At 35.2% G+C, this 24241-nt stretch overlaps 1 protein-coding gene across 5 annotated transcripts in view; it reads right to left on the reverse strand.

Annotated features, from left to right (window-relative positions):
- Positions 1–24241, reverse strand: part of Gpbp1 (GC-rich promoter binding protein 1) — a 65044-nt gene that overhangs the window by 15252 nt on the left and 25551 nt on the right. For 4 of the 5 annotated variants that reach the window (XM_023708612.1, XM_004623081.2, XM_023708570.1 and 1 more), the window contains exons 4-11: positions 13574–13697; positions 13217–13440; positions 10037–10103; positions 8947–9006; positions 3415–3599; positions 2834–2974; positions 578–745; positions 41–228 (exon numbers count right to left, since the gene is read on the reverse strand). In XM_023708612.1, coding sequence (XP_023564380.1) covers positions 41–228; positions 578–745; positions 2834–2974; positions 3415–3599; positions 8947–9006; positions 10037–10103; positions 13217–13440; positions 13574–13697 — 1157 coding nt within the window. The remainder of the gene's footprint in view (positions 1–40; positions 229–577; positions 746–2833; positions 2975–3414; positions 3600–8946; positions 9007–10036; positions 10104–13216; positions 13441–13573; positions 13698–24241) is intronic. The other variant, XM_004623083.3, reaches the window with a different exon arrangement.

Raw genomic sequence — 24241 nt, forward strand, 5'->3', positions numbered from 1 at the left:
TAATACAGTATACACCAGAAACACAGTAAAAATTACTGACCTATGTTCTGCCTCAAGAGAACTGGAAAGAACATCAGTTTGTGGAAAGGTTGAAGATCGAATGATCTGTTGAGAAATTACTGAGGCATTGCCATTCTCCTGTGGAATTTCATTTTCATCAAAGTTTCTGTTTATATCCCGTTCTTGATGAGCACTATTGCTGTTATGCAGATTGAATGAGTCATCATCCTGGTTTTTAGGGAAGATAAAAGAGAATCAGCTTGTAACTGTGATATTTACAATCACTGAATTTTGAGCACACTGTAGTAATGGAAAAGAAAGCACATTGAACTTTCTGACTCTAAGTAGTTGCATCTAATGAACAAAAGCAAAACAGAACAGAGACAGAGAAAAGAAAACAAATAGGAACAGGTATTTAAAACTGAATTTTTGCAGACAATACAAAGAATGAAAAAACATTACTTAGAAAGCCAGCCTGTTTCAAAAACAAGATAAATTTGTTTGAAAATCTTAATATGTGCCCAAGTATTGCAATGACATGTTAACATCAATCCAAGTACTACTGTAAATCAGCTACCTTCTCTGAGCCAGCATGGCTTTCATCTTCATGCTCCTCTTCTACTCTGTCCCTTTTCAATGCTTTCAAAAATTCACTCTTCTTATCAGTGCGCATTCGTGTCAGTTTGGTTAGACGAGGCTGTTGATTAAGTTTGTCAACAGGCGAAGAAGAATTCGAGCGATTACACTAAGAGAAAAGTTAGAAATCCTGACAAATGTGTCCATGGATTGATGTCAATATAAAATTAAAAACTATCACAGCTTCCTTTAACTTCATTCACATGTAAAACTATTTTTTTTCTTCTGTATTTAGCATAGGGTCTACTGGGTCTACAGGGTTTCGCTACGTAGATCTGAATCTAGTGGTTCTCCTGTTTTCAGCCTCCCAAATCCTGGGATTACAGGAATATGCCACCACACCCAGTCTCACCTGCTGTTTCAGTGTGCCCCATGGGTGAGGCTGGCACGGCACACTGGGGATCGAATCCTGGACACTGCACTCTGCCTAAGCAGGTCCTTTAGTCCACTGAGCGACTGGGCCAGCCCTAAAACTGACTTTGAAGTCTATCTTAAAGCCCTTCTCTTTATACATATATAATTTTTTTCCTTTTCATTTAGTAAGTCGACAAAATAATGTTCTGTCAGGGACAAATAAAATCTGACAACACTAATAGCACTTTTTCAAATCATGTTTCTAAAGTTCTAGGATACAAATATCAGATATAAGAAGATTTGTTTCATAATTATTCATACACATACACACCTAGGATTTTTCAGAATAGATTTTACCATAAAAAATTTGGGGGAGAAAAGAGGGTAAGGAGAAAATGGACATTAACTGAACAATTTTTGTTTTTTGTTCTTTGGCGTTCTGGCCAATAGAATATAGCAGTAAGCAAAATGATATAATTCTGTGTCACAGGAATATTTTGGCCAAGGATATAAACCAGAAAAATGTTTAACTACTGATATTAATGTGTGCATACTGTATTTAATCCAAACACAATAAACTAATGAGAAATGCTGGCCATTCCCTTTTAAATTCTGTGACTGAAAAGTATGTGAGGGATCATAGTGTTCCAATATAAGACTCAAAGTAATTTCAAATGTAATAATAAGCCAACTTTCTTTTGACCCCGGCTGGCAAAGGGAACTCCCTAGTGTAGAAGTTTCAAAAGCTGGGTTAAATGAAAGAAAGCTACCAGGTATTCATTTTCAGTACAATAATGATATGTTCATTTTCCCTCTTCCTCCTCTCTCCTGCTTTACTGTTGACACTAAGATCCACTGATCCTCCCAAAAGATACTGTAATTCTAAGATAATGCACACTTCATTATTAGTCAAGCTTCAATCACATTGCACACATCAAATACAAATTATCCAAACAAAAAGGACCAAGGATATAGCTCAATAGTATCTCAGTTTGATCTCCACCACCACTACTACTACTACTAATAAAAATATTGAGAGTTTTCATAATTCTTTTCTTTAAAATATCCTAACTGATGTACACATTGGGGCTGTACTGTACTGATTTTTTCACTGTTAAGTTTACATGTCTTAGAAATTTAAAAAGTATTCCTCCGGCCAGCAAAATAGCACAGCAGACTAAGTGCCTGCTTATCAAGTGCAGGGACTGGGGTTCGATCCCCAGCACCGTATGCCATGCCAACCTTGCCCCTGGGTATGCTCAGCCAGCCACCAAGACCAAGTATAGTGGTGATGCACATGTGCAATCCCAGCACTGAGGAGGCTGAAACAAGAGCATCACTATGAATGAGTTCAGGCTGCATAGTGAGTCCCTTTACCAAATGCATTTAGAAAAAAATTTATCCATTTCTCAAAGTACAGAAATAGAAAACAAAAGTATGTGTATCATACTAAAGAAGGCCATACTAGATCACTTTAAATGTATATTCACTTGATAAATTATGTATCTTATTCACTGTTAAATTATAATAAGCAGTGGAACATAATGATGCATGACCATAGTTCTAGCTATTCAGAAAGCTGGGGCATGAGATCTCGAGTCTAAGAGTTCCAGACCAGCCTGAACAAGACAGCAAGACCTTGTCTCAAAAAAGCATTATTAAAACTGTAAGCCAGGCATGGTGCTACACCCAGTAATCCTAGCACTTCTAAATTAGGAGGATCACTTTTGAGTTCAAGGCTAACCCAGGTTTTATGATGAATTCAAAGCCAGTTTTTCTTAAAGAAACAAGTATCATTACTGAAACTTGTTACCTTCGTCAAAAATAATTTTTAATGCCATACCTCTTTTACTGAATTTGTTGATGGACTAAAATTCTTGGCAGTTGATTTTAAAGCATTGAAGTTGCCAACACTATATGCAGATTCATGAGGGAAAGAAGTTCCAACTTTATTTTCTTTAGTTTGGCTTTTCCACTGTATAGGCTAAAGAAAATCAAACATCAATGAGTATCAAAAATGGACTATAGAAAATAAAGAAAAACTAAATGAATACAATAAAACAAAGATGACTACATTTGATTCATGAAGAATTATTTTAGTTACTTCATTTCTACATGGTTCTGTCTTTTCCTATCTAAACTTAATATTCAGATGAAGAAAAAATCATTTTTTTGAAGTTCTATAGTGTAATGCTATTTTAGCCTGATAAACATATATTCATGTTAGTTTCAAAAACCTAAAACTGAGCACCAAGTAAGTAGCATTCTACACACACACACACACACCCCACTAACAAAATGTATCGCACATGTATCTAGCAAAACAAAAGCTATAAATTCCATCCTCTATTAAAATGAACATAATGGGGGACACAATGCATATACATACATAAAAACTTTCATTTCTAATAATTTAGAACTTACTTTTGTAGGTGGAGCAGCAGGCTTAGGGACTAAGCCTTTATAAACACTTGGACCAGTTCCATTCTTAACTGACTGTGACTGAAGATTTCCTCCTACTGGGAATCCAGACAGCTGTAAATCTTTTGTATTACCTTTCTTAATGACCAGCATTCTTGAAGCTCTAGATTTAGGATTTGGAGGATATTCTGCATAAATAAAGCACAAACAAGAGTTACAGAGTGTTTCAAATTTTATCATAGAACAAATCCAACTAAAAGGTATATTCCAAACCTTGATTTTAAACAACAGTAACTATTTCCTGAGTAAAATAATTAAGCTAATTATAAACTATATTCCACCTTAAATACAACTAAAACAATCTGACCGAATACTGCAAGAATTGAGCAATGTCATACAATAAAGAATTCACTAGACAAGAAAACCAAGTTTAAATTCTAACACTTCCCTTAACTTATGAAAAACTGTAAATTTCAACCTAAAATTCTTTAGCTCAATTTTTCCCTCTATTTATAAAATTACAATCAATAAGCAAGGACCCCTACTTCTAAATGTCTAGCTAAATTAATTAGAACAGTAAAAAGAAATCTCTTATGGTCACAGTATCGATTTATTCAAATATTTACTGAACAACTACTACACAATCAAGGCATCAGGTGAGGTGGGATAACCAACTTAAATCCTATTTTTTAAAGATAGCATAACAAATAATTGCTACATACAGGCTTTTCTCTGCAGTACTTATTAGAAACTATTCACTGAGCTTAATTAATGTTTATGTGTAATTAAACAGGTACTACAGATAAACATATATTCAGTTACTGAAGTATGTTTTCCTTCCTTCACAAAAATTCTGAAAGCATGTTTCATAGCTCCGCTTAGAAGATTTAATTCAAAAAGAGAAATCCCAGAAAAATCCAAATCAGTCATTCTGCATGTAAAATACCCCATGAACTGCCCAGCTGGGCAGCTCTGTGGTGGTGACACCCTGCCCCAGACTGCACCACACTTCCTACTGGAGCAGCACAACAAAGCTATACAGAAACTCCTTAAAAAGCTGACAGGACTCCCGTGGTTCATCTGAGGCTTCACAGTCCTTCACCTGCTGTCATGCTGACAGATAATAAGATTCAGTAAGGGCATAGAACAAAAGAAAGGTTCATCTTTCCAAAAGTGCTCATCTACCAGGACAGACTTGTGTTTTTCTTAAAATAGTCACCATCTACTGGGGCCAAGGAATTCCATCCCAAACCAATACACACCATAACCAAAGCGCTGACCTATTAGTACAACATATGAAATCTTACTCCCTAGGCTATAATGACCAGGGCAAATATTATACCTTTTTGAGTTCCTAAAAAGGTCCAATAGGAAGACCTTTTTAAAAAAATGAAAGAAATTTTCAGGTGCACACAAGGACACAGAAAAGTATATCATCAAGTGTGTAACTTTTCTGAAGATATTACACAACAAAATGAACAGAACAAAAAATAAGAATAAAGATCTCAGACAAAACAAAGCATTAACCCAAGTTTGCAATAATTACTTTTGGTAAGCGATAAAATATGAATAAAATAGTTTAAAGGCCTTGATATTAACAATACAATTAAAAAAAAATTTCAAAAAAAAAAAAAAGGGAGGGAGGCTGGGAAGATGGCTCAGTGGAATAAGCGCTTCCCTGGCAAGCACAAGGTCCGGAGTTCGATCCCCAGTTCTGCCAAAATAAATAAATAAATAAAATAAAATAAAAAGAAATTTTGGCCTAAAATTTAAAAACTCAGGATACCAAAATGACCAATGCTTTTAAGAAACAAACCAGGAAAAAAAAAAAAAAAGTATGGGATTTTTGTGTTTTGGGGGGGCGGGGGTTGAGAAGGGGTCTTGCTGTGCAGGTCAGGCTGGCCTTGAACTCCTGGCAATTTTGCCACAGCTGGGGTCATAGGAGCAAAGCATGTGCACTTGTACTGATCAGAATTTGAATATCAGTACCATGGTTACTTGTACAACTCTGCACAAATTATTTAATTTTTTATCTAGGAAATAGAGAATAACTGTAAAGAGTGAATGTGAAATGCTTATATGTAAATAATTACAACAAAGCTACAGAAAAGTATCTTCAGTAGTTACAATTCAAATATGATTTTTCAAGAATTTTACCGTGACCCACTGGTGTAGAGAAAATGAGAAAAATGACAAGATAAACAAATACACCAGTCTTTATCCTTTAGTTATGCTAACCCTGCTCACTTAATGGCTCTTAAAGCTAATACTGTAATATCTATAATTAATATCTATAACTAATAAAAAGATAGACCAAACTGAATTTGTCTCATACTATTGTTCTATTTTTATAATTTTTATGCCTACATTTAGATTATTTCCATAAGTAACCTATCATAGATTACTTCCACAAACTTTCCAAGTAAAATATTTAAATATTTGAATTCAAACACATTTTGTTAATAAACTTAATTAAAATGACCCAGTGCTTTGTTTTTTAAAAAAGAAAATTCATGTTAATGAAAAGATCTCAATTTCTCTACAAGAATTAGGAAGTACATAACTTCAAGTGACTTTCTTCCATAAACTGTATGTGCTTGAATGACCTGAGCTCATCTGAGGTATTCATATTCAAATTTAAATTTTTAAAAACCAAAAGTTAACGTTTTCAATTTTCATTCATTCTACAAATAACTGTGATCGGACAGCAAATGACTTTAATATCACTTCGTCTTGATATGTTCGCTTCATATCTAGGAATATAAGAAATAAGTTTCATTCCTTAAATACAAAATCAATGGCAGAGGGAAAGTGTCCCAGTTCCCCAAAAGACAACTTAAATACTGCAACAAACTGAGCCAAGTTGAAATCTCAATTCTTCAATCTCTCTCTTTCAAAATATTCTTCGTATTACATACACAAGTTTCTGATGGAATCACCTGAAGTTCTTCTTGGTCTAGCATCCCAGAAATTTCTAATAAATCTACAACTACACTTTCCTTAGCTTACTGGCTTTGAGGAAAATAATTAGCTATTTACTAGACACCTGGGCCATGACAAAGACTTAACAGTAGACAGCTTAATCCTTTTCTCATTAGTTTTGGAAAATAATAAGAAATTATTATTCTATAATTATCTGCCAAGAATCTAAAGAATACTTAAGAGATATGTTAGGGTCTAAATCTGATTCCCAGCCCAGTACTTCTAAGCACTATATACTATTTGCACTATATACTATTACAGAAGGAAAGGAAATTAGATATTCCTATGCCAGATACTTCAAAAAGCTTACCATCTCCAACTAAAAATACCATGAGTGCTCAAGATGGAAGGCTTTTAATACTACTACCACTAGGCTCAAGACTGTCATTACTTCAATGTCAGTTACTACCTTAGACACCTTGCCATCTTGACAGAATGAGCAAATTTAATGCACAAAGAAAATCACACAATCAAGAGAAAAGTCCATGCTACTTGAATTACTTGTAATATTAATGTGAAGATGAAACTTGGTCCTAAGACAATTTTGACTATCATATTTAAACAATCTCTACCAAGCAACTGTAGCAAATTCCTATTGCATACACCTAATTGTAATACATGAAAATAGAGAAATAATCTAAGACCAGTTCTTAAAAGATTGACTATATATGCATTTTTGTAGTTTTGAATTTTTTTTTTTAATGTTTCCGTATAATTAATAAACTGTTCTGGTATATAGTACTAGAAAAATAGTAAGTAAAATAAATTTCACTCATTTAGTATTTACCTTGATAGCAACCTACATGGTATTTTTCCTTTAATAAGGTTCCCAACACTAGTCACATAAATAACAGGCTTTAAAGAAATACACGCTACAAATACAACTTCCATACTAATGTTTTTAACTGTGATCAAATGAAATTTATCTGTATCAATAGCAGCTAGTTTTTCCTTTTCAAACTTGAACATGTGTTGCATTACCTTATTAACGTTTTAGCCTTTACTGTATAGAACACTTAGGGAGTTATTTCAGGGATCTATTAAAAGAATCCTATCAAGACAACTTTATTTTTATCAAAAAGTTTTAAAAACCTCACTGGTTTTCATTATGACCTAAAAGATTTAATGGAATTATGTCACTTAATTTTAAGTATACTTTTGACTAGTACTGTCTAGAGAACAACACACCTTTATAACCGGTCATTAATCTGTTGTGATTTTGAAGGCTAATTTGGTAATAACGAACCAGAGGAGTTAATCAAATTATCAAGGTGTTGACAAAAACACTGAACTGAAACCTGACCAAGTTAATCATGAAGTTAATTTCTACTGAAAAGGTTTCAGTATTTTAATGTCTTTAATCACCGAAAGTTTAAGCTCTACTGATGAAATGTTGCTGACATACTGGATCACTGATATAAAAACAGCCAGGACTTCTGAAAATCACAACTCAGAAAACAGCCACCAACTGTATCTCAAATTGCAAACACATACTTTAACACATATTACTCTTCACCTGCACCTCCTGTTAAAAAACTTAACACAGTCATTTTAAAATTCTCATGGACACACTAAAGTGCCTTGAATTCCTGTTTGGGTCAAGTTATTAAGAACATGTAAACTCATTATCTAATGACTATTAATCTTACGCACCAAAGAGTTGTGATACTGGTTAAGACTGGGAGGAGGAGTGGCATCACAAGTTTATGCTGCACAAAGATGTTTCTAATAAAGCCAGCCTAAATTCTTATTAGCACAATGAAAATCAATCAAATTTTTTTAAAGGATTTAAATACTTCTTCTCAAAGTATTTTTTAATTGGAATATTGAGACTGTCAATTTTCAATCTACAAAATCATAGTTTGGGGAACAAATTTTTTTATATACATATTAACATTTTCATTAGTAAATTTTTACTTACCTGGAAGAAAGTAGCACTAGAAAAGTTCTACTGAAGTCTTTCCTAAAATTCTCTCGTCTTCCTCAGGAACAAAGCTATTCTAAATGTTGCAATGAGGAAAACAATACTTGGGAACCCAGAGGGAAAGGGGAGAGAGGAATAGCAAAGCCATACAATGAGAGTTTCATTGTATTCCTATGGGAAGTACTGGGGATTTAACAACCATTACACAATTAACCATTTTTTTTTTAATTCAGACACATTTCTTAGTTTACCTAAACATAAAAAGAGTACACCTTCCATTTAAACATCTTTTCAACTAGTGTTCAAAATCCTTAGATCAGCCCTGAAACAGTAGAACCAAAATCTTTATATTAATACATTTTAGTCTCATTATTTTCAAAGATCTCTTTGCCTTTAAAAAACATTTCTAAGATTATTAATTCAACCAAGGAGCGTTACAATAGTATCTATAGGTAGTTTTATATGCCAAATGCTCAGTGCCATTCTATTTTTTAAAAATGTACTTTCATTTTAATAAAATCCAAATTATTCCTAATTTCTTAGAGATTCTATTTAACACCTTCCAGGTGGTTTCTATACTCTTATGCAATCAGCTGTTCCCAGAAAAACTGAATAATAAGGAAACATACCTAAGAGAGGAGCTTGGGAGATATTTTTGGTTGGGTATGTGTGTGTCTGGGCGTGTAGGCCTGGGGAGAGTGGTAGAAATACTAATTTGCAATACAGAAAAAACAATGCCATCCACATGGTTCTAACAAAGTGCCTGACCACCCCCAAACCCCCCCACCCTCAAAAAGCCCTTAAATAAAAGAGGGAGATCAAAGAAAACAAAATAATTCCCCAGTTTCACCCAATAAATACAACTAAGAACAGCATAGGAAATGGCAAAGTTTAAAATAATGCCTTCATTATTAGGACTAGTATATTATAAGCCCCAATCCCTTTGTTTCGTAAATTATTGATCTGCAATACAAAAGACTGGTACAACCTGCAAAGTGGACAGAGTACTTTGAATTTGATATCAAATAATTAAATTTATTTTCCAGATGTTAAATACTTTGATTTTCCATTATTTTAAACTTCACTTGACTCTTTTAAAAGCTGTCTATTTTGTACTGTATCAGTGCAGTTTAATCTTCTGAAGAGGCAAATCAAATTGAACTCATCAATTTTAAAGGGAGTTATTAAATGAAAATCTCATTAAGCTTTGACAACCAAAAAGAGAGATAATTTCAAATCTAGACTAGCTCCCTAAGAAAATCTGTAAAGTTACCTGCAAGTCTATGAACAATAATTTCATAGGTAGAAGAAATTTTATGTCATACTATATGATCAGAATACTTATTTTTCCATTCAACTAAGTTATGAAATAAGAAAAACTAAAGGTTTAAGTTTTTTGGATTTTAAATTATCGGGCTGCTGTATACTTACATTAACAACCATTTCCAAAAAACTCAATCAAACTGAGAATACTTAAGGATACTAACTTTGCAGATGTACTACTTCAATTAAAACTTTACTACCTCAAAATCTCCTCTTACATGTTACCTTTCTATAGGTTAGCACATCCCAAACGGGTATTTAAAGAAAGTTTTAGTCTGGCCTACCATTTATTTTACAAAAAAAATAAATAAATAAATAAAAATAAAAAATAAATCAATGAACACATACAAATATCCACATTTTGAACCCCTCAAAAATAGATAAAAAATCACTTACCCCATACACCTGCAGCTAAAGATTTATTCTGATTTGGTTCTCTTTCATATTCAGGATTTAAAGATGGCTGTAACAAAGTTAGAATTAAAATTCTTAAAAACATTTAAATGTCTCACAGTGAAGTAATAAATCCTTTAAAAGCAATCTCATAAATATAAATCCTGTAACTGAAGAACCCGATATGATCAACTCAATTACTAATTACTCAAATTTTTCTTTTTCAGCTTACTCTGCTATTCATTAAATTGCATACTATGTGCACTGCTAGTCGAAAATTTTTCTAATCATCCATGAGTATCTGATGAAAAGTATGAATTATAAAAAAACAAAAAGGGCTGGGTGTTGCTCAGCAGTACAGCGCTTGCCTAATATATGAAACCCTGAGTTTGTTCCCCAGCATCACACGCACCACACGCACACACATACATACACACACACAGCAAAACGACGACCAAAGAAAAAAAATAAACAGCACGGTTATGCATGTGTGTAGTCCCAGCTACCTGGGAGGCTGAGGCAGGAGACTGGCTTGAGTCCAGGAGTTCCAGGCCAGTCTGAGCAAGATAGCAGCAAACAAGAGAGAATGTGGTCTTTGTATCAGGTTGAGATATAATTCCTCCTTAACATAAAGTCAAGATCAGAGAAGAGGAAGAAGGTTATTATCACTGGGTTGCTTTAGTTAACACACTTGTTCCCAAAACAAAGTGAAAATTTTTACTTCAACTAATAATGCTCAGGATTCTTAAATAGAAAAAAAAAAAGATGAGTGTTGAAAGTGTATTCTAAACCTGATCTTGTAGATGTTTAGTATCTTAAACTTTGTGTTAGATGTTTTTCACACTACCTGGCAAACAGAGCCAGCCTCATTTAAAGAAGGTAATACATGTTAAATAAAATGAATGTAAATATATTTTAATTACCCATATAAGTAAATTACTATGTACTGAATTGATATTACTATCAAGCCTCAAAAGAATATGCATGCATACCATAATGACTCATTCCTTGATACATACAAATGAAACAGGGTTAAGATTTTGTTGCTGACTATACATGTCCCCGCTCCCCGTCTTGAGTACTGGGGACTGAACAAGCACTCTACCACTGAGCTCCATCCCCATTCCCAGCCCTTTTTATTTTGACACTGTCTCACCAAGTTGCCGGTGCTGGCCTAGAATTTGGTATTCTCCTGCCTCAGTCTCTAGAATAGCTGGGACTACAGACCTGTGCCACCATGTCCAGCTGCATTTCTTAATAATACCATGCTATTAAACACATTACTAGAACTTACATAATAGTATCAACTAGTTTTTATTAAATGTTTTACTGTATGTCATATACTTCCCTTGCATTACCTATTTAACCTCACAACATTAAGGAGAGCACTATTATTCTCTGCTTACAAAAATTCAGTTTTATGGTGACTATCAAATAAAAAAAAAAAAACAACACAGGTAGAAAGGTATAGACTCCAATGTTACTTGAAACAGGACTTGAGAGTTCATCTTTTATTCTCTGCGGTCTCTCATTGCTTTCCTATCCTAAATCAAATCTATTAAACTGTTTCTCTTATTCAAACCCTCCACTTAAACTACTTCCCAATGCAGTCTGGAAGTTTGTCTTCATTTACCTCAGCTACCTAGCTCAAGTCACTATTTTCTTCTAAGCAACTGTCTCTGCTTTTCTAACAAGTCCTACTTCTACCACAATATCCTACTCAAAATCTAGCAAACTTAAAATCTATACACTGGCTCTTTCTTCCAGTATTGGGGGCCAAGGGCTCGCTGATAACTGAACACAGGGCTTCACCATGCTACGGACACACTCTACCACCAGCTGCACACTCAGCCCACCTCATGCCATCCCTAGGTTGAAGTCTCTCTTAACTTTCCAAACTCAACAGCGACCTAGTAGTCTGTCTACATTCTCTGAAACACATGAATTCGTTATGTTCTCATTGCTCCTGCTAGAATAAAAATCAATGAAAATAGGAACTATATATTCTGTGAGAATTGTCACAGCCACTCAAATCTGTAAGAATTAGCAATACATAAAAAGATAAAATACAAATTCTCTCAACCTACAGTCATTAAGACTTACCATGAATCACAATTACTACTGAACCAATTTTTCCCTAGTTTGAGAAAGACAGTGCTTAACCAAGCAACATGATAGGATTTAGGAACTGGGAAAAATTACAAAACTTTGCTCTTTAGTAGCTCATACTTATTTTTAGTGGTGTAGTTAACATTAATTGTATCTGACCTAGGATAACAATTAGTTTGCTCTCTAAGATCAAAAAGAAACTTGAATAGAGAAATTAGTTGCAATCACCTTCCAGCCTTTTGGCTAAGATTAAGTGGAGAAACAGTGCAAAATGCAGATTAGTATGCTAAGAGCAGCTTGAGGGTTATACAAGAATAACCAAGTATTGACAATACAGGGGCTGGGATTTAGCTTTATAGTAGATAGCTGACTAGCATGCACAAAGCCTTGGGCTCAATCTTTAGCAGCACATACACACACACAAAAGAATTTTTTTTAAATGTATTTGTTGTAAAAAAAAATGACACTGACAATCCAAATAAAATGTACTGGAGCTAGAGTGGTGGCACATGCCTATAGTCTCAACGAGTCCACAGCACAAGGCAAGAAAAACAAATAGGCCCATGCGTTCAAGATGAGCCAGCCAACATAGCAAAGCCCTATCTCAATATATCAATCAGCTGATAAAATACATTGGTAAAATGCTCTTTCCAAAAGCTTTATAGTTTTTTTTAAAAATATGACAGAGTTGTAAGTAAGCCATTAAGCTTAACTACTAATTCTCAGAAAAATTATTCATTTCTCTGCAGAGAATAAAATGACACAAATGCAGCAAAAGTTTTTAAGGCTATGTATATGGTGAGATGCTAGAATAAGCTGATGAAGAAAGAGAGCAGATGAAAGTGGGAAAGGAAGGTGGGAAGGAGGGGGGGAGAGAGAGATTAAGTGAAGAGATGGAGGAGAGAGGGAAGTGGTTGGGGGATGATGATAATCAAAGATCCCTTACAAAATGTTAGGTTTATAAAATAACTTCACAGGTATTTAACTGTCAAATGTGATCTTTATAAAAATAATCTGTATTGATAAAACCTAAGTTTGCCTTGTTACTAAAATGCCACTTTTTATGAAACTTACAAAGTCCTCAGCCTCAAACTGTTTTCGTTCCCTTTTGTCTTCTTTCCTCCCAGTTTCATTGTCAGGTGTAATGTTTTCATGCAGTCCTTGGCTTTTTCCGGAATGGAAAATACTGCTACGAGAACGAGAATTTCCACCATGGTATCCCCCTCGGTGATTTATGTTTTCGGTACCATTTCTGCCATGTGTACGCCATCCATTTTTTTCTTTCCTTCCAAAGGTACCTTTATTTGATAACATAAAATTAATATAAATTCAGAGATAGCTATGCCTGAAGATTAAAAAGCCATCAAAACACCCTTAAACAACTATGAGGAACATTATCTTTAAATTCTATCATTCCTTAGCAAATGTTACCTCCATTTGGACGTCCAATACCAGAATCAAAGCCATCTGAAGAATTGTGTCGTCGACGATTCACATCATATCGATTTTCTGTCCATGAAAAATTTTCAGAATGTTTCTCAAAATTCAATGATGACTGAAATGAAGTATTAAACATACAGATGAATATACTTACAAACCTAAATAAGTTTTAAAAACTATTTACAGCCCACCTTATTTTCAAGAATTTTAAATGGCTGAGAATACTATTTTAAATGGCTGAGTAGCTATTTTCCAACTATTTATTAACTGATAACCTTTCAGGAGGTGAAATCTGTTGTTGGTCCCTTTTCTTCTACCTACAGAAACAGGTACACTTCTCTGAGAGTGTTCAAGGGTACTACCTACTTTTCAAAAAAAAAAAAAAAACTGAAATAAAATAACATTATAAGGAACACAAGTTACAATATATTTTTCAACAAGTGTAACATCCTGTATCAAACACTACTTAATATAAATATTCTCATATCTCACAGCTTTCTTCTAAGTCAAAACCAGGACTGCCAAGTTCCCCGGATTAATTTCTAGACTCCCCAAATCAACAAGAAGAATCAAAAAAATCAGAATCAAAATCCTCAACAATTTTTTTAAAATGAGCAAAGGATATGAAAAAGCAATTCACAGAAATATGAAGAGCCAAAAATAAGCACATGCAACTTTTTCTAGTAATCAAAAAGTGCCAAGTTAGAAGAGGATGGTATTTCATGCTCAACAATTTTATGCCTACTCATAGAATCAGTCAATTTAAGATTATATTTATTCTTCTACACTTAGTTAACAAACTGCAAGTCAGGGTCAGTCCCCAACTTGTCTTCTTGATTGTCCGCCTTTCTCATTTTAACATACAATATAATCACTATTCAATGCCTTTCTCAATGCAAACAATCTCAAAATCTTTTTTCTCTTTGTAAGCCATCATTTGCACACGGCTTCAATCTCTTCACACTTCAAGCTGTAGCCAAACATGTCACTCTTTCGAAGATTAAAAATCAAAATCCCAACATAACCTTTCAAAAGCTTGTAACTCACACACATTCTTCAACTCCTTTTCACATGACTGAAATGTGCTGTACAGTATGAGATTTTAATTTATCAGTGCCTTCTTTGCAGGCAAAAATTTTGGACAAAGGACTGAACATTACCATTTTCTCCCTAAGTTATGAACGTTTTACTAACATACTTTATCATTCCTGTTTATGAACAGTATATTTTATGAACACTATGGAGAAGCTAAAGAATACTACAACGTGTACCAACAACAAACACATGGAGAAAATTTAAGATGGGATACACAATAAGATAGTAACTGTGACTCCACCTGTTACACCATTATTACTGCTCTCAAATACCACTAACTCTTATTTCTTACATTCTACAGTTTAAGGATCTAAATACTCAACAGAAATTTAAAACTACACAGTAAAAATAATCATTTAGGTAAGAAAATGGGTTATTTACACCAAAATGAAAAAGTGATTTGAATACACAAATATTTTAAGCCATAAACTGTGGTTCTCCAAGGAGAGAATTTAGCAGACATTCATTCTTACACAAAGCTACACCTTGCTCCCATCCAAGATTAAATGATTCAATGTGTAACCTAGATTTCATTTCTCTTCCATCACCTCAAAAAGTCTCTTACCTCTTCTCATCTGTCTTCAAACTCTTATTAGCAATTATTAAACTTATCTTCTGGAGGATGAGGATAAAATGAACTACAAACTTATTTCCACACTTTTCATTTCTATTAGCCTATTTCTACCATTACATTTCCATAATTCTCTCATTTAAATTCTTAAATACACCATCATTACAATTTGCTATCTGCCTGCCTCTGTAATTATTCCATTTATACTGCCTCTGTCATTTGTCAAACTGATCATGTAAGCTGAATTGTGACCCACTTTTAATCCTTAACCTATCTGTCCTATCTGTGACATTACAGACTGACACAAAGAGCCTCTACTTTAAAAATACTATTCTTCCTTGTATTCCTGGACATCTGGGGTTCCCCCCCCCCCGATATCTATAAAGGAAAACATTACTTTTCAATGTTGGTGCCTTGTTCTTCTAATCTCCTTGTGCATTTTCTCAATGCATTCATCTATACTCAAAATTTAATTCAATGCTGAACAATCCCAATTCTCTCCCGGGTTCAGATCTCACTCCTGGTCTCTAAGAGGTCTGCTGATTTCAAATTGATGTCTCCCAGCCATCTCAAATTTAAATAGTTCCAAAACTGTGGGGCTTGGTGGCCTACCATGCCATACACACCTACCACACTAGTACTCAGGAGGCTAAAAAAGATCTAAGTTCCAAGGCCTTCCTAAACTACATGACTTGTCTCAAAAAACCAACGTAATGAGAATGTTCAAAATTTATCTGCCTTATCACCTTTATGTTTCTACGTCTTAGTGACTAATATCACTTGAGCCTATTACTCAAGGAAAATAACTTCACTGAAAAGGCAATAGAATGTATTTCCAGTTCAACAAAAACCAAGAGTAAGAGCTGGGGAGATAGCTCAGTGATCTAAGTGCCTACCTGGCAAGACCAAGGACCCATACTCAATCCCCAGCACCACACGCTGTGACAGCCCCGATATCCCGGGGTGCGCCATGCCACCTACCAAAACCAGGCATCATGGTACACACCTGTAATCCTCACACTAGGAAGGCTGAGACAGGAGGATCACTATGAGTCTGAGCTGTGTAGCGAGACCCTCTACCAAATACATACATACATACAAGATTAAATGAATAAATGAAAATGAACAGTTAGTAACCAACAGATCTATCGTACAGGACCTACTAAAAGAAGTCCTCAGGGCTGAAAAGAAATGACAAAAGGAAACTAAACACATAAAAAGGTGTGAAATCCATCAGAAAGGCTAAATATGTAAGAAATGGTAAACATGTGAATACTCTTCTGTATGTATGTATACACATACACTGTACATATTAGTCTCTTACAAAAATTCACTCTCAATCTGTGAAACAAAAAATACCTAAACAATCTCCTGAACAACCAATGACTTACAAGCTTACCTAGAAAAACAAGTACAAGGAAAGCCACAAGAAAAAAGCATTAAAATGAGGAACAGAGAAAGTAAGCCACATCAAATATTGAGAAAAACCCAAATAAATGAACTTGATTAAGACACAGGAATAGGGGCCGGGGAGATGGCTCAGTGGAATATGCGCTTCCCTGGCAAGCGCAAGGGCCTGAGTTCAATCCCCGGTTCCACCCCCCCCCCAAAAAAAAAAAAAAGAAAAAAAGAAAAGACACAGGAATAGACAAAAACATTAAAGAACAGTAATTTCAACAATGAATCTAAATAAAGCTATGGGGGCCAGCCAGATAGCTCAGCAGATTAAAGAACCTGCTTAGGCAGACTCAGGAGCCAGGGGTTTGATCCTTGGCATGTCATGCCCGAGCCAGCCCAAGCCCTAGCCCTAGCCCTGGCCCTGGCCCTGGCCCTGGCCCTGGCCCCAGCCACAGGGCATGCTGAGATGATGATTGAGATTGGCATGGTAGTGCGCACCCGTAAACCTAACACTTGGGAGGCTGAAAACAGGATGATCACTACAAGTCCGATCTAGGTAATGAGACTCTACAGACCCTTGTACTAAATACATACATACATACATACATATATACATAAATACATACATACATGGGCTGGGGAGATAGCTCAGTAGAGTAAGTGCTTGCCTGGCAAGCGCAAGATCCTGAGTTGAATCCCTGGTATAAATAATAAATAAATAAATAAATAAAGCAAGCAAGCTATGGACAGAACATCACTCAATGCCTTACCTAAACCCATGGAACCAAGCACATGTGGATTTCAGAATTTTATAGCTGTGTGCATATGATAAAATATACCATAATCAAACATGCACAGTACTTCTTCACACTAAGTAGGATTTCTTAAAAGAAAGAATAAATCCACAGGCAATAATATAGAAGTCTCATATACATTCACATCATATTTTAATATAATAATGAATTTTGAGAACAGTTTCCCTGCCCTTTGGCTTTGGAGCTATAGTGGGGCGGAGCAATGCTCAGTGGTACAGCACCGCATCTACCATGTACTAGGCCCAGGGTTCTAACCCCAGAAAAAGTAGGGGGCACAGGGAGGAATATCACAAACAAAATATTAGCTGCAAGGAAAAGGAAATCAAACATGCTGAACAGAATTATAGGAGAAAAGTCTTCATTTGTTCATTACATTTATGAGTTAAGTTCCACTTATCATATACTTAAGATTATAAATGTTTTACCTGTTTAATAGCCAATACCATAGGGGCCGGTGAGATAGCTCAGTGGTCTAAAGCGCCTGCTTAGGCAAGCTTAGGCAGGTGCAGGGGACCACAGTTCAATACCCAGCACATGTCACACTGACTGAGCAGGCCAAAAAAAAAGCATTTAAAAAGAAAAATCCAATACCATAAAGGCCTTCTTACTCATTATTTGCTTTTTGTTGCTGTTGTTGTTTTAATGTATATACTTGGAATAGGGTCTCACTACACAGCTTGGACTCACAGTGTTCCTCTTTTCAGCCTCCCCAGCACTGGGATTACAGGCATGTGCTATCCCACCTGGCCTCAGTGGCCAGTTCAGCACACCCAGGAGTGGGGCCGGTGTGGCATGTGGTGCGGGATTCAGACCCTGGTCCCTGTGTTTGCCTAAGCAGGCACTTAGCCTGCTGAGCTAACTCGCTGGCCCTATTTCCTGAATTTAAAAAACACAGGATATACAGAAAAAGCATCTGATAAGAATGAAAAGATCTACTCACAATTTTTAAAAAACAGTACCTCTCAGAACAGTACCTCAGAAACTAAGGTATACCTGATAGGATACATTTATTAAAATCCTGTAAGATGTAATGGCAAAGTATTAAGGATATTTACTTCAACAATGTCTCAGTTCCTCATACTGGATCACAGATGACAGTAACGTAATTTTTTAATAAAATATATACTTTAGCATAACGTAGCTAGTTGTGTATCTCAGTAGCTGCAGCACGTAATACATGAAGCAATTTTTGTGTTCACCCTGTGAGGAACACAAGGTGTGGGGCCGGGGAGATGGCTCAGTAGAATAAGTGCCTGCCTGGCAAGTGCAAAGGCCTGAGTTCAATTCCCAGTTCTGCCCAAAAAAAAAAAAAAAAAAAAACATGAACACAAGGTGTATGCACGTGTCAAAATGTAAATAGGTGAGTTTTACCCACGTTATTTTTGTGCATTTACGTAACTTTTATTTACATGTTTTATTTTGATTTTTCTTGTAGAATTAGCCCTATCCAGTACAACATCATGTGAAGACCCACTGTCCTGTGATGATCCACTTACGCAACTTTTGGAGGAAGTGGAAGGTGAGTCATCAAGTAACTACTACTAATGACTTGGACCATGTAAGCCCAAACAGTTAACAATATATGAAAGGTAGAGATACAACAGAAGGATGAAGATCCTGATGCAGGTGAGGAAGAAAAACTGTAATATGCATATCTGACTTGTCAAATGGTCATGTATACCTAACTAATCCAAGGTTTAAACTAGGTAGGAAAATCTTACTAGGCTCTTGTCAGAAGTGAAATCTGTTGAATGGAATGCCAGCACTGTGATTCAATGTTGGAAAGTGCAAGAGATGTCATGCTTAAAGATGTTTCGAAATTCACTAATAATACAAGAAAACATTCTATATGCATCACTAGCAATAGTCAAAGTGTTCACAGCAGGACTCTATCATTCTAATAGTAAGAAGCTAAAGGATTTATGGAGAAGTTACAGATGTGGCATTGAGATTTTTAGAACAGTAACACACCAAAGTTCTGGCTTCCTTCATATTGCCTACATTTTGACAACAAAAAGACCTGCCAAAAAAGAAGCCGACAATTTGGCTGCTATTTGCTTATTTGTTGAAGGCTTTGTTTCAAACTGCCAAGTAATTTATACATATATGAATACATGACAATTGACAACTTGCATCATTTCGTGGTTCTTGAAGCTTTAGGTAATATACATGCCAAATAGATATTCAAATATAATATAAAAATATATACCCCAGTAGATGTAAAGACATTTTGCACCCTGAGTTCAGGAATTTATCCTGGAACTCAACCCCACCTTTCTTCATGTGGTGATAAACCTTATAACTGTGAACAGATCTGTTGCACCTACTTCAAAAAGGAACCCAAATGTCACATATGACAATTGGCTCACTAGTTACTCACTGACATTACACTTGCTAAAAGAACACTAGTTGACTAGCACAGGAAGTACTTGAGAGAACGAAGAAAAGACTCCTTATACAATGCTATAAGTTCACAAAAGAGAAATATATAGTACAATCTTTGGATTTTTTTTAGTAGTACTGAATGATAGGCTGGGCATGATGGTACACATCCACCTGTCATCGTAGCACTTCCAGACTGACACAGGAAGGGTGAGTTCAGGGCTAGGCTGGACAACATGGGTGAAAGCCTGTCTAGAAACAACAAAAGACTGATAATGAATCCTCAACACAAATGAAGCCAAAAATGGTCACATTTTATAATGAAACACACAGTGATGGCTGGCAAGATAGCTCAGTGAACTAAGTGCCTGTTTAAGCATGCACAGGGACCAGGGTTTGATCCCAGGCACCACATGCTGTGCTGAGGATAATAAAACGAAAGGTGGAGTAAATGTTGATGAGTTACACAACAACTGTCACTCAAAGTGTCAGCTTGTGCTCGCTTTGGCAGCACATATACAAAGTGTCAGCTAGTGGTTGTTCCTATCTCTCTACATGTGAAGCATAGACAACAAGCACAAAATATCAAAGAAATTTCTTAAGAGAATTGGGACGGGAAATGATAAGTGAACAATTACAACAGAGGAAGAACCATGTGTATCTGCCCAAATAAATTCTTTGAAGAATTCTGGAAGTCTACTGAATAGCAGAAGCAGAAAATATCAAGAACTTCTTAGGAAAACACGAAAAGCAGCAAGAAGACAGAAAAGAACTATGTGAACTATCAGTGTGATTCTCATGTGTAGGACAGACATCCTGTGGTCATATGTAAAAACTGCCTTAGGTGTGATATCTGAAGTAACGATTACTTCTGTGGAGTTATACTTGTATTTTCACTGTAGTTCACACAGGAGTTTATTTCTGTTCCCACTTTTTAGATTTAGTAAAAGTAAAATCAACAAGCTGATGTTTAAACACTCATCATATATATATTTATTATGATGTTCGACTGAGATTTCAATCCTTTTGCACTATATGGACAGTGCGTAACAGGTAGCTCCTAACAAAAGTAGAGAGGTGGCAAGTACAATCTGCTGAACAGGAAAAAGCTAAGCACACGTGGTGTCAGTGCAAATGACGTGTATGGAGCATGCTGCTGTCATGTGTGAAGACTGCCTTAGATGTGAAAGTTGAAGCAAAGATTATTTCAATGGTAGTTTTGTTTGAATTTTCATTGTATTTCACATAGGGATTTATTTCCACTGTTTTTAGATCTTACAGCCAAGTAAACAGTTGATGCTGAAAATATATTTATTTAATATTTCCTGAATATTTTCTTGTTAAGTATACACCATTTAATAAAAAGCATAAAATTAAAACTATCAATAGAAATATTCTGCATTGCATCTTTTCTAAAAAATTGCCATGATTTGCCTGGGGCAATGACAGTCACCATCACCACTTCGTAATTAGTCTATACATTTTTGCCAGGCACACCAAGAGCACAGGGCTTTAACCATTTTATTTCCAGGACATTTCTTTGGAGTGGGTTTATGCTGCAATTTACTCCAGCACAAACAGGATAAGGATGAAGTCAAGACATTTAAATAAATAACATGATCAACAACAAAAAAACACCACAGAGCAACCTTCTCATGTACAGACATCTCAGTGAACTTAACTACCAGTCTGAATTTTCTCATCCTCAGCCTAAATAAGTATAAATAAAACACATTTTCTGTGCAAGCTAACATTGTTCACACTGTTAAAAGTGTTGGTACATTATTATTGTTAATAATAACATTATTTCTTTTGGGGGTGGGAGGATAAAGGTAGCATTTTTTAGTATGATTTTAAAATGTTGCCATTAAAGGAATAATAAAGTGCTGCATCTATACTATTATCTGGCCACAGATATAACTGCAAATTATTAAAATACAAATATGAAAGTATATTCTTCACTGCAGAAATTTATAACACTTTATCTCCTTTTGTTTTTTAAAAAATCCTACTTTCTGTTTCTACTTACGTAAATTTTTCAATGTCCATGATTTCAGTAGTTCTTCAATAATAAAAATATTGGGACTGTCCTGCTTCAAGGTTGTATATGGTTAGATTTTTGGACTTTTGTGTAAACATAAGTATATAATTCTTTACGCCTATTTTTTAAAATATTTCTAATTTTTAAATGTTTTTTCATCATATTCTGTAGGGACTTAAAGTTCAACATATCAATACTTGATGAAAAATACCTGTTCCATGTTATGCCTAAGATGTCTGATATTCAGACAGATAGTGAGGTTAAGCTTAACAGCCTAGGTTGTATGGTAACAACAATAAGCTTATCTTCTGAAGGGTTAACAACCTAAGTTTGCAGACCAAAATTAGAGAAAAAGGAGGACCGCAAGGAAAGCCAACATTTTGATCCTAGCCTTCCAAAGTCAATTAAAACTCAGGACATATGAGAACTTGTACTGTAACGTCATGTAACTCAGTAGTGTCCCAAATCTTCTGATCAAGGAGATTATGGGGCCAAAGAGGAAAGTGATCAATGATGTAGAGTGTGCCTAAGGAGAGTCACATGGAGAGAAAACATTCTCTCAGGCTTTCACAGAGAGCACATTGGCCAAGCAATGGCCGTGACTCATCCACATGGCTGACACTGACAAAGGATCTACAATCTGAGGTACAGGATCTCAGGATAAATCCTGAGGGGATTTCACTGACCTTATCAGACCCAAAAGCTACAACTCTTGTTGCATAGGTCCTGCTTTACCTTGGTCTTAACCATCCAGCAGAAAATTATATAAACAAAGTATAAGAAGTAAAGCCATGCTATTATGTTGAGCTGTAGGGGACTCAGATCAACAATTTCTGACATTGCCAGTCAAGCGGAAGACCCAATACTATTATGGACTACTGGACTCTTAGAATATTTTGCTCAGTTTACACACCTACAATATTCATATAACAGAACTTAACAAAAAAGGGGATACAGATGAATGTCCATTTTGTATCTGTATTCAAAATGATTAGGATAGATATATAGTTACATTCTCTTAATGAATAGAGGGGTTTGTTGTAATAGTGTTTGTAAATAGGATATCATGTCCGCATCTTGTACAGCAATTAACCACTAGGAAGAATGTATGCAATGTGTTAATTATTGAAACTGTCCTACCAATTTGGTTTGAAACTGTCTCATTGCTATTTGTTTCTCAATAAAATTATGGGGAAAAAAAGAAAAAGAAAATAGAAGAACTAAAAATAATAATAATAATAATACTCTTGAAATTGAAGACCAGGGATAAGGGAACATCAAATTGAAACTTCTGGTTATATATGAAGTATGATCAAAAATATAATAAAAGCTTAGGTTTTTAAAAAACATTAAAATTATTGAAAGACAATGCCATTGAACCCACTCAAAATATCCTCCACACACACTTCAAATACATATCCCCATCCCTCTTACTACTTTCTGAAGTAGTTCTGGTCCCCTTTTGGAACGTCTTTAGTTGCCTTGGTACCCTGAATCTTTTCAAAATATTTATCTTGCACAGTCATTTTGATCTGGAGGAAGAGCCATAAATTGTGTGGTGACAAATTCAGTGACGCACTGTAATGTGTTATACGGATGGGATGTGGCAGCAACATTCACCACATTTTCGGTCAGGCATCATTAAAACATGAAAGAGACCTCCGCAATGCCTTCAGAATGTAACAAGATGGGTAAGATAAATGTGTTCAAAGTAAGGGAAAAGATTTCTTTTGGGGGTGGGGAGGAGGATTCAGATAGCATCTTTCACTATAATAATTTTAAAATTTAAATGTTATCATTTTCAATCACACTGCCTATTTACAAATATTCAAAAGTACTAGGCACAATTTACTTGCCGTTAGAAGTCGCAATAATTAAAATCCAAGTAACATCAGTCACATGCAGTTTAGAATTTCACCACATGAGGGGGCTAAAATTCTATGTATCTCAAAATTACTAGAAAGGCAGTTCTGAAAACAATTTTACCCTTCAGGCTTTCTAAACCAAAACAAAACCAAACAAAAAAGACACAACCGTTAAACTGAAATAGAAAATACAATCATATTTAACGCCTTTCCCACTAATTCTGAACAAGATTTAAAGAAGCAAAATGACACAGACACGTCTCCAGAGAACAAGTGGTTAATTACAAATAGGAATTCATGACTAGTGATTCTGAAAAATGAAAGCATAAAGTGAGAGAAAAGGTATAATTAAAAAAATTACTAAAAAGCCTGTGCTTGTAGTTGTCAAAACCACTTTGGTGAAGGAAAAAGAAATCTAAAATACTGCTCATAGTTAAACACTCTGATTCATAACCACTTTCTAGAGCTAATATTCAGTTAGACTTTTGAATA

Source organism: Octodon degus, unplaced genomic scaffold (genome assembly GCF_000260255.1).
Source record: "Octodon degus isolate 3935 unplaced genomic scaffold, OctDeg1.0 scaffold00001, whole genome shotgun sequence".
Classification (NCBI taxonomy): domain Eukaryota; kingdom Metazoa; phylum Chordata; class Mammalia; order Rodentia; family Octodontidae; genus Octodon; species Octodon degus.